Source organism: Centroberyx affinis, unplaced genomic scaffold (assembly GCF_046629955.1).
Source record: "Centroberyx affinis isolate AG114_WGS23_722 - 3 ecotype Tasmania unplaced genomic scaffold, CSIRO-AGI_Caff_v1 ptg002941l_1, whole genome shotgun sequence".
Taxonomy (NCBI): Eukaryota; Metazoa; Chordata; class Actinopteri; order Beryciformes; family Berycidae; genus Centroberyx; species Centroberyx affinis.
The window spans coordinates 39,295-50,565 of record NW_027281058.1 but is presented as its reverse complement, the minus strand read 5'-3'; the positions used below and the strand labels follow the sequence as shown (position 1 = coordinate 50,565).

Below are 11,271 nucleotides of genomic sequence, written 5' to 3'. Positions count from 1 at the left end.
CAGTTAATAAAGATAAATCTTATATGAGCTCTATTAGCTAAGCTGATAAGGCAAATAAAGCATCTGCGATAGAATATCCCATAATACAGGCTATAAAGTTTTTGATGATACATATATTAAATATTAAGTATTAAGGATGAATGACTATATACTTCTATAAACATGTGCAGGATTAATCTTAAGTGAAGTGGTGAATGTGTAAACAGTGCAGAACTTCACGAGGCAACGGGAAGTTCCAGAGAGGATGTGTTCTGCTCAAGGTCTGGGTGCTCATGAGACATGCTATTGTTTTCCTGATGAAGACCCAAAACCTCTACCATCCCTGTCCCTGAGTGGGGGACGCTGGTGTGCATAAGGTGCCTCTGTAAATGCTTGATCCAGTCCTCCTGGACGGACAGGGGGCCTTGGAAGACGAGGTCACAGAATCTGCATAACATAGAAATAGGAAAAAATCAGTCTCAATTTCTGAACTGAAATGCACAGCCGTCTTATTCCATTGTGAAATGAAAGCTGCTCTATGTACCTGCAGGTGAGTCTGTATATCTCAGCATTCAAGGAGGGAAAAACCTTCTTTTTTAACCCATGTCTTGATCTTGGCTTCTTTTGTTTATAATCATAGCCTAAAAGACAAAACAACTCACTGATATGCATTACTTAAAGTAACTTATTAAGGTATCACTGAAGGAAGGCCTGAAGAGAGAATTCCAAATTAACAGACAATTCTAATCCACATCCATTGTGTTCTTTTATGGAAAAGGTATGGAGTCATGGACTCTTTCATGGCATGTCTAACAATGCAGCATTTATCACAAATATTCAGTTTTGCTCTTACTTTGATGTTATAACTTGATGATTGTACAGGTAGAGCAACTTGTTTACTGTTAGTCATACTTTCACTGTAACCACAATTTGGCTTACATGAAGGTGGCACACTAAACATGTAGTTGTTGAAATTTTTTCCATTTGCCTGTTGTCTGAAACGTACTTGTTCCTTCTAAAATGGCGATCCTCTTCCTGCGTGCATAGGCTCGAAGATGATTGGACAGGCTCACAGCACTGGGGAAGGTGGTGTTACAGTGGATGCAAAACTTATTTGAGTCACATTCCCCTGAAAGACAGGACATTGAAATGGAAATTAAACACCAAAAGAAATCTAAGCACATCAGAACTTTTAGGTTTTAATTTTTTCATTACATTTTTCATTTGCTTAAAGCAATATTCCACTTAGTTTTTGCCGAATAACCCCCATGTTAAAACTAAGTGGAATATTGCTTTAAACTTTCAGCTTAATTGGAAAACTTAATAGATGTTGTCCATTTTAACAGTTTAATTGATACTTTAAATGAGAGTTCAGGGTCATCAGAATCTATGTAGTATCCTAAGGTGAAAAGTATTGTAGGATAACGTAGGAGTTTATATTGTAATTTATACAGGGTTAAGTGATTATCAAGCAACACTGCTACTTCCTGTGTGCTTCCTTCACCTGGTCTCAAATTCTAAGGATCTGTTTTGCACTCCGTATGAAAAGTGTTACTGATAAAGTTTGACACAATCTCAAGTCTTCAGGGGGCCTATTTTCACTTACACCACCTCATGAAAGTCATGGAGGATTCTAACTTAAAAATCACAGATCTTTCTTATGATCTTAAAGCACAGTGGAGCTGCCAACAGCACAGGAGCACTATTGCCCATTAATGAATATTTGTGCTGGTTATCACAAAAAGTCTTTTAACTAAACTAAACTAAAAGTCTTCAACTAAAGCAGCTTGACCAGACTACATTATTGATAATATCAAAATCAAAATAATGTGATCACAAAAGCAACTGATATTACTTTGTATATTAAAGCCATAGCTTAAACATTTACCTCAAAGAACAAAAAACTGTCCCATTGATATAATTATGAGTTTTCTTGACCTTTAGCTGAATAAATAGGTGAAATCAGATCACAAAAAAGGGGATAATAATCCACTGCCAACCAAACTAAAAAAAAGTTACAAAAAAAGTAAAAAAAAATAAATAAAAAAAAGTTTAAAAAAAAGTGATTATTATTATATAATTGGTATATTTTAATCATTATCTGATTTCTGTGTGGGATACATGATGTGAACATCTTTGGCAGGACATTACTGCAGCCACTGTAGCACTATAAGAATATGCCATTCACATGGTTTAACATGGAGCCCAACAAAACAGCATTTTGGGTTTAAATCTTTATCAACATCTTTCTCTGTACCTGACTGAAAGTTAGATTTGGACAGGCATTAAACAAAAGTGTGTAGACACAGATGATGTGCTTCCAGATCAACATCAAAGGGATCTCATGATTTTTTAATATCAACTTCAAAGGCACTTTGGTGACATTCATTTTATATGTGTGTTAGGGCAACTCAACTGATTGTGTACTTTTCTCTCATTGTGTTACTGGCTTCTACATGTATATCTGTACTGAAATATATCATAGAGGTATAGTGGAGCACTGATTGATTGAAATTAGGGGACTGAAAATTAGTGTCTATACAATTAGTACTGGACTTCTCTGCAATCGAGCAAAGAGACCAAATGCTCCCCTAATATTAAATTAGAGGGAACAAAGCCATGTTTTTCCACTTCCACTTATTTCTGCATTGTGAACTGTGAGATAAACATCACAGTTTTTATGGTGATGTCAAAAACTGCTGTCTCAAAATAGTTTTGTAGACCTGAACACATAACAGTATGGCTGTGCTATATAACTCAAATTAAACATTAGAACCAGCAGATAATATGTGATCACATGGTGCTAAACTAGCTACTGTAGGTAAAGATGCAGTCTTGCTTAACTTTTAAGTCAAACCATACAAAAATGGGAAAAAATATTGTGGTCATCTCCTAAGGGCTCGTATCACTTAAATTCAATTCAATTTCCACCCTGCCAGTCCTGCCAGTAGGACCATCATTAGAAATGCCTGTGGCCAAGCTTTGTTCAAACCCAGAGAACTTTATTTAAAATTCTAGTCAAGACCCCAAGGTTTCCAGAGATACCAAATATGTCATGCTGAATTAAAGGGAAATGTGTAAAATAATGTACAAGACAAAGCCATAAAAAATGGCGTCTTGGGTTTGAATATTTCACTCAATATAAGCAGCTATAGCTTCAATGAAGCGTTGGAACGAGCAGATACAGAATATGTATGTGACACTGTTGTACAGTATGGAAACAATGGTTTTTACTTAAGGGGATATTTAATGGGGAAATCGTGGTGCAAGGGGCTGATGGAAATGGTAGTGTCTCATCATGCCATGCTTTGCTTCCTCTACATAGTAAAAGCCCACAACATGCATCTTTTTTTTAATCCCCCTTTAATATTTATGAGTATAATAAGAGAAGGAAGAGGATAATGCAGCTTTTAAGGGTTAATGCTACAGCATGTTAGCATACTGGCACTGAATGGTGTTATTCCTATGCCATGGCCAGGGCAGTTTCTATTGGTGGACACTGCCAATACACATACAGCTCGATAGAGAATCAACTGAACAAGATAGAAAAAGTCACTATGACCAAACCCATGATGATTTGTATGGAATAGGGGTCTATCTGTTGATGAGAACTAATGACAGCGCTATACTATAAAGCTCATTTGAATACAATAGTCTGGACAAACATTTTGTGAGCTCCCCAAAAAATCTTTCTCCCACTACTATGAGCAGAGCAGCTATCAGAGATTAGAGTTTTACTCATCTGGTTTCTAGATTTGTGATAGATTTGTTAATGTTCACTGCCTATGTATACAGGAATAACACATGAATTACTAAACTGGGTAGTATTTCACTTTAAAGGTAATGGGTGAGGAACACATTTTGAAACAGCTAAGAGACAGCTTTAACATGAAATTATGATCAAGCCCAAAGCATGAGCCTCCATACCATGAGCCCAGTTTGATTCCACACTGGCCACCTGGGTCTCCTCCATGCCCTCTTTGGTCATATTAAAGTGCTTCCTGGTTGCGTAAGAGCCGTTTCTCTCCTTAAGCTCCATGTCTTTCTGTCTCGCCTTGAGCAGCTCTACTAAAGTGCTTGATGGGGGCTCACTGGATCTTTGTGCCTCTACCTGTGGCTTCTTCTCCTCCGCCTCCTGTTTTGGTGCCCAGCTGCCCAGCGGAGTAGGACTCCTCATGCCGTATTGGATTTTCACAGGGATCCCAGCGCGCATCAGGAACAGGCCGTTGCTGTTGATGAACTTCTGAGAGACAAACGGACGTGAGGGGAACTGGTTCTTGTTGAAGATCTGGAGGATGTTCTGATGTTCCTTCTTGTCCTGTAGCAGTTCATTGAGGATGCACACAGGGGATTTGTTGTTGCTGGTAACAGTCCTGCCTATTCGTTTCAGGTGGCCCCTCACGTGGTTGGAGAGGCCAGTTTTAGTGTCAAACCAACCCCAGCACAGGGGGCATGTGTGTTCTCCTTGTGACTCAGGCTTCTCAGCTGTAATACAAGTTCAGAAGAATGTCACAATACTCATCAACAAAAAAAGCAAAACAAAAATCAATAAGAGACTACTTTCTGATCAATTAGCTGAAGCTGGTGTTTTAAATTCTATTATATTACTAATATAACCAATTGACCAATACTGCAAAACACTTCAGCTGAGTGTGCTTCTCAAATTGTGTAGTAACCACAGCTGTAAGTATAAAGAGTATCTTTGAGGAAACATTGCTGTAGGAGAGTTTGCCGGCAGCCAACTCTGTTTCCACCCAAGTGACGTTTAACCCTCATTGTTACATTGTTTTTTATGCAGGCCAGTACTGATATCAGGGCATGTGTAAATTGGAAAAAAAGCTTAAAAAAAAGAAAAGAAAAAAAGACTATAATTGACATTGACTTTTCAACTAAACTTCAACTAAAAATTCAACTAAAAATTGGTTGAAATGTTTAAATCATGATACAAAATTATATATTAGTCAGAAGACTTCAACAAAATCTAAAATGCTGCAAAGTTCACATTCAATTCTGACTGAGATTAAAGTCAGAATTCTGAGATAAATTCAGAATTCTGATTCTGAATTCTAACTTTATTATCTTGTAATCTCTTGTAATCTCAGAACTCAAATTTTTCACATGTGGCCCTAATCCACTTCCGCAGGAATGAAAGCTGCTCCAACGAGTAAAATGTTGGATGACTAGAAAGCAGTGACATAAAAGGTCAAAATTCATGCATGCATATACAGTATATTCCAAAACAACAACTATTGTAGTTGAAACTTTAAATTACATGCATTAGAAAAGAAAATCCAACAGCCATGCCCAAATGATATAATATATTTGTGCATCTCTGCACAATTCATTCATGGTGGCGATTTGAAATTTGTAATTGAATATTGGGCCATTCCAAAACACAATAAACTGGTGTAGTGGTGACTTTGTGTATGCTGAGTCTCTTCTTTATCTTTTGGATGGTTTTCATAGTTCAACAGGCCTTTTTATATCTACTTTGTTAAAAATGTAACTATTGTGTTGTGTAGTTAGTTAGCAGTGCTGGTAACAAGAAGTGAATAAATACTGTCACCTTTTTTGAGTCTCCTCATGCCAGAGGGTATCCTCTTGCGGATTCGTGGCTGACGGTCCTGCAACGCCACTTGCTCTGGTGAAACCATGTGACGAGCATTATAACTCAACCCAACTCGGTGAAGGTGTCCTCGCACGTGATTGGACAGACCCACTCCAGACTCAAACACAGCAGGGCAGTATGGACAGGGCTTATGCTCTACCCCTGATGCAGGGAAAACGTCAAAGGGGTCACTCGTAGGCATAGAAGGCGACTCCGGGGAATCATCACACACTGCACTTTCTATATACTCCTCCTTGATTATGAGTTGTTCTATGTCACTGCAGTCATCATCTTCATTGTCATCATCTTCAGTAACTTGGTCTACAAGGGAACTTTTCTCTTTGACTGAAAACCTCTGCCTCTGTTTGAAATAGCTCCGGGCATAGGGGTTCCTTTCATTCTCACTGCTATCCAGGAAGTTGGCCGTCGCTTCACTGGGGGAGTCGCTGAAGTCGTCGCTGTCCTCATAGCCTTCCTCTAAGTCCTCAGTCTGGTTCTTAAGCCTTTGGCTAAGCTTTGGTAATACATTATCATTCATCTTGTCAATAGTGTTGTGCAAGGATGTTGACATTTTTCTCTTTGATGGAGACTTTTGGGTTGCTTGTTCTTGTGAACTATTGCTTGCCAAATCGTTTTTGCTTCGCTGACAGAACATCTGGTCTAATTTAACATTCTCCGATGTGAGTAAAATATCAATAGTTGAAGGACAGTTTGTCTGTTCTAAGCTGCCTGAAACCTTATGGTCATTGTTTTGATCGTCTTCTGCTGCATAGGTGAGACCGGTTGTCACATCTATTTTTTCTACTGGCTGCAGAGATAATTTTCCATGCTTGTCGATCTTCCACAAAGATGGTGGCAGCATGTTTGTTGTGCAGCCGACACTGCACTTGAACTGTGAGGGGTTGAAACTTGTATATGCATTCAGTGTGTCTTTTTTACTGGACCAATAGGTCAAGTCAGCTCTTTCCCAAAAAGGTGGCTGCTTATAACATAAATTTGGCTTAAACAACATTGGTTTTGAACCAGTAGTTTTGGGCTGGTCAGCTAACTTTGGATTTTCGTAATCATCGTGAAATGATTGCTGATGCTGTAGCTCAGAATGTCTTTCTAATATCTGTTTGTCTCCGCAAGTGAAAGAACAGAATTTACACTGAAACTGAGCGTGGTCCAGTTCCTCCGCATCATTAGCACGACTCATTCTCCAGTATTTAGGCTGGTGTGTGTTGAGGTGTGCAGTGTGTAAGTGTGCTTCAAGTGCCTGCTGTGTCAGTGTAATGTAGTTACACTCCTCACAAAAGTAGTAGTGCTTTAGATTATCATGTGTTTTGGCATGCTGGACAAAAGTTTTAGAGCAATTACATCCAAATACACACTGAGGGCATTGTAATGTGTTGCCCCTGTCTTCATTTTCAAGTTTTTTGAGACCTTTGATTTCTTCCATAAGTTTTTCGAGCCTGTCTTGGTGAATAATGATGTGCTTCATGAGGGAGTTGCTATCACAGAACAAACGCCCACACTCCCTGCATATAAAGGGCTGTGGAACATTCTCATAGTGCACCTGATTATGCCTGTCTAAATGATACATCATATGTCTATGCAAATGCATTTTTTCCTTGAAATTAACATTGCATATTGTGCACGGAAAGAACAGTGGATCTTGTTCAGGTTGTTCTGTTTTCAACTGTTCCAGTTTTGCACTAAAATTGTCTTCATCTTCAGGGTCATTTTCCTCATTACAACCTTTCTCTGCTGTGCTATAAATATGTCGCTCAGTGTCTAAAGCTGTGCTCCTGGAATGATCTTTGAATGGCACAAGAGAATATTTCAAATCAGACTTTGTACCCAAAGAAACATGTTTGCTGGCAATGTCAAAATCGTCAACATCATTACCAGTACAGAAACGTTTGTATTTGTGATTTAAGCTGTTGTTAACCTTTTCTGGAGAGCCTGGCATGCCAATTGCATGTGTATTGTGCTTCCTCTCTCTTTGGCTCATTAAATGAGGCATCACTTTGGTCTTTTTCTCCGGCCTTCTGTCAACAGCGTGGTCATCCCACAAGGAGTGCCTGAGCTCTTGCGGTGAATCCCATCCGATCACTTCCGTATCGTCATAATCATCTGAGGAGCTCTCGGACCATTCTGTTCTTAAGTCCCATGGAGATCTTGTTTTTATTGTCTTGTTTGTCAAGGATGAGCTAATGTGCATTTGGTCTGAACTGTCACCTGACAGTGTGGAATAGGGCAGTTTAGACTCATTCTCTTCAGAGTCAGACGGTGGCGTGTTGACACCTGGCTGTGTGGCCGGTGTTTTTAGGACAAGCCCTGCTGTGTTCTTCCAAGCGTCTGATTGAAGCTCACTAGGTGGTGGTAACACCTGAGGGCTCGTGTCCTTCTCTGGTTGCCACTCGGTATCCAGGACATTGTTGGATAAAACACTGCCTTTGTTCAGGACACAGCGTACCTCTGAGGTGGGGTGTGAACCAGGTCCATTAACAAGTGCTCCTGAAGGCAATGAATTTCCTGCATGGGGAACAGCAGGGACACTGCTGTATACAAATGGATTCGGCTGGGTTCCATTTAAAGGGTTTTCATGTTCATCTGAGGACAGACCTGCAGCATTGTTCTTCAGGGAGGATGTGTGACTCTGTAATGGCTCCTGAGTAGGACCTGGGCTGTCAGACACCGATTCCACGTCTTTGTCCTCTTGTGCATTTGGCTTCAGATCAGACATAGTAGCAATACTTTCTGGAATATCACAAGAATCACACAATTATTAAGCATTCTGCATATTTTAAATCAATTTCAAGACGTCAAGACAAGTCAATATGACGAGTCAATATGACAATCCTATTCACTTTTATTCATCCAGTGCATTACACCAACAGCTAAAGGTAATTTGCCAAAAGAAATAATTCAGATGCAAATTTACGATATATAGGACAATGTTCCACAACCAGTGTAATAAAATATAGCACTTTTTTTTCTTACTCACACTGACAATGGGTTGCTGTTAAAAAAATAGTTTTTCGTGTATTCCCACCGCTCCATAAAATGAGAGTGGTATTATTCTGTGCTGCATTATGATTTTCCAACACCCTCTTTCACCACCTCTATTCACAACAAACCCTGCTGTTAGCCCTGAATACCCTGGCGAGGATGCTTAATTATGTGAGCACACCTCTGGGATACAACCTTCCTGCTTCTCCCCCTAAAGTTCTCAGTCGTCTGCTAAAATTGACCAATTTCCATGGGAACAAAGTACACTTCCAATGAGATCATATTCCGTCTTATCACTCTGTGATGGTGCCAACACAGATCCCAGCATGAGACTGTTGTTACTTGAATCCTGACAAATTGGCAGGCACACACTCTCTTGTCTAAAACACACACAAACACAGACCCACACAAAGAAACGTACACTTATGCGCACGCACACACATGCACACTAATTCATTTAAGGAAGGTTGAATGCAAGTCACTTTCAATTGTTTTTTGGTTATAACGTTATTAACACAGTCCACTAAAATGTATGTAAATAAGGTAATAAATATCACTATAACCAGAATCAGAAAATTTGACAAAGCAACATGTGTAGGCCTATGCTGCAGTTTAGAACAGATTATGTGCACAGAGTTGATTTAGTCTAAAATGTATGCTCAGTGGATTTGACATCCAGTGCTGGTTGCTCTCTACAGGAAGCTGCATTGCTAACGAAGTGGTAAATTCAGTGTTAATGAGTGGCTTCACTGTTACCACCTCTGAGGTAAAACCTTCCGAGCTCCATATTCTCCCCATCTGTTGTGGTGTTAGAGGTTCGAAGGGAGAACAGACGCTCTACATTTAAAGCGAACTTCACTGCTACCCCCAAACAGCAGGGTGGCAAAGCCATCAAAATATCTAGCTTCAGAATTTACAAGCCTCATTAGCAGCCAACTCACACAACTCGGTTCCATATATATAGCGAATAGGGTTCAACAGAAATGCAATTTTTAAAAATTTATTTGCTTCTATTTACATTTAGTCAATGTTAAAAGGCTGACTTTGCCTTGCCTGAAGATATTTACAGGGATTATGAGCTTTAATACATTTAAGCTGTATGCACAGATCGATCTGCTATGAGCTTTTACTAACCCTGCCTGGTATTCTCCCCAAGATATTCGCCATTTTCTAAAGCTTGGTAAATGAGATTTAGTAGGAGCATCATTGTGTGCTGTGAGACAACAGAGCACATACTATAACACCTCTCAGTTATGTATGGAAGGGGCTTTTTTCGTTCTTTGATTTCATTTTTTGTCTTTTAGCACCTGCAGCAACAATCTTTTACACCTCATCTCGAGGTTACTGTGGAAAAACAGTCAGGTGATATTTGCATATTATCCTAATTGCTTTAGATCCTATAGATAAACCTTTCTCTCATACATAACAATCAGCTGGTCTGATTTACTCTTTTTTATCATAACGCACAAATATTAAAAACCTATTACAAAAGTTTTTCTTGAACATGATCAACAGCAACAAGAGAAATCATCTTATCAAAGTGTTAAAGTAAAAAAGTAATCTCATGCTCTGTTTGAGCCTGGCTTATAACCTTAGCGCATGTCATGCCCTCTTCTCTTTCATCTCTCCTGTCATTCTCCACTGTGCACAATCTAATTTAACAGAAATGCCATAACATTAACCTGCAAAAAATTATATTCTGGGTCATTTGCAGGAAGAATCAAAGTAAGTGAGTGTGTAGTTGAAGTAATTTTACATGTGTCCATTTGTGGAGATGTTGCTAAAATTGTGGGTGCAAACCGCTGTCTAACACTGTCCATAAAACAGGAGAGAAGCCGAAGTCAACAGTCTGCTTCCATCACATTGAAAGTGAGAGCAAAGGTCAGGCATTATATAACAAATGAGTGGAGAAGGAAGGGTTTGGTGCTGTAGGCTTATAAGGGTAGGAGTGTCTCAGCAAATTCCTTCTTCCAGTTGGACTGAAGACCCAGGCTGGCAGCACAGTGGAGACAGTGCTAAAGACCAACTGGGACCAGTCAGCCAAACCATTTCAACTGCTGGAGCTGTCTGTATGGATCAACAGCCATCCCCACATCCCTCCGCCATCGCCTTTGCAAGAGAAATGTCTAAACAAGGGGGGCCACGGCCCCTCAAGTACTGCACTACACAACTTCCTCAGCTAATGGGATCTATTGATTTATTTGACACAATGTGAATTTATGAAGCTGCCTCTTTAGTGTGAGAGTATCAAAGCATGGCTCAAAACAAACAGACAGAGATTCAGCTTGACACTCCAGTAATCCCAAGGTGAGTATGTTCTCTCAGTGCCACAGAGAAAAAAAGGCGCTGTTTAGTTCTTCTTTTGGTATCTTAGCCCTGCAGTTACCCACACAGAATCAAACACCAGAGAAGCAGGAGGAAATTAGCAATATACTACAAGCCGAATCATACAGTCATCAATGTGACTTCCTAGCCTGTAGAACAACTCTGTAAAAAAATTTAGAACCAGCAGTAACGGCTTCATAAAACACCCAACGTTTCTTAAGTTTGCACAGGAGAAAATAAAGAGGGTGGTTTCACACAATGTCTTTGGCTGGATTACATACTCTTTTATCCCCCTGAATTCTTGTCACCCAAAGGTCATTTCCATAATAATGGTCTCCATTCTCCCTAATGGGATTTTGGCT

The 11,271-nt window shown here is 39.6% G+C and overlaps 2 protein-coding genes across 2 annotated transcripts; both read right to left on the bottom strand.

Annotated features, from left to right (window-relative positions):
* Positions 1 to 215: 215 nt before the first annotated feature.
* Positions 216 to 6,125, bottom strand: LOC139658651 (zinc finger protein 644-like). The gene is made up of 5 exons (XM_071536797.1): positions 5,546 to 6,125; positions 3,907 to 4,464; positions 986 to 1,108; positions 524 to 620; positions 216 to 426 (listed from the first exon to the last, which is right to left on the bottom strand). The coding sequence occupies exons 1-5, from the start codon at positions 6,123 to 6,125 to the stop codon at positions 216 to 218; spliced, it is 1,569 nt and encodes a 522-aa protein (XP_071392898.1).
* A 263-nt stretch (positions 6,126 to 6,388) lies between these two features.
* Positions 6,389 to 8,318, bottom strand: LOC139658653 (zinc finger protein 644-like). The gene is made up of 4 exons (XM_071536799.1): positions 8,198 to 8,318; positions 7,811 to 8,107; positions 6,598 to 7,387; positions 6,389 to 6,395 (listed from the first exon to the last, which is right to left on the bottom strand). The coding sequence occupies exons 1-4, from the start codon at positions 8,316 to 8,318 to the stop codon at positions 6,389 to 6,391; spliced, it is 1,215 nt and encodes a 404-aa protein (XP_071392900.1).
* Between the last annotated feature and the right edge of the window lie 2,953 nt (positions 8,319 to 11,271).

What these genes read in the sequence shown, in the direction of transcription:
- LOC139658651 (XM_071536797.1), bottom strand. Translation starts at nt 6,125, where the DNA reads ATGAATGATAATGTATTACCAAAGCTTAGCCAAAGGCTTAAGAACCAG. An exon ending in CATGAGGAGACTCAAAAAAG is followed by an intron (nt 4,465 to 5,545) that starts GTGACAGTATTT and finishes CTTGTATTACAG; the next exon opens with CTGAGAAGCCTGAGTCACAA. An exon ending in ATATACAGACTCACCTGCAG is followed by an intron (nt 427 to 523) that starts GTACATAGAGCA and finishes TATGTTATGCAG; the next exon opens with ATTCTGTGACCTCGTCTTCC.
- LOC139658653 (XM_071536799.1), bottom strand. Translation starts at nt 8,318, where the DNA reads ATGTCTGATCTGAAGCCAAATGCACAAGAGGACAAAGACGTGGAATCG. An exon ending in CCTGAAGAACAATGCTGCAG is followed by an intron (nt 8,108 to 8,197) that starts GTCTGTCCTCAG and finishes TTCCCCATGCAG; the next exon opens with GAAATTCATTGCCTTCAGGA. An exon ending in GCCCTATTCCACACTGTCAG is followed by an intron (nt 7,388 to 7,810) that starts GTGACAGTTCAG and finishes TGCCATTCAAAG; the next exon opens with ATCATTCCAGGAGCACAGCT.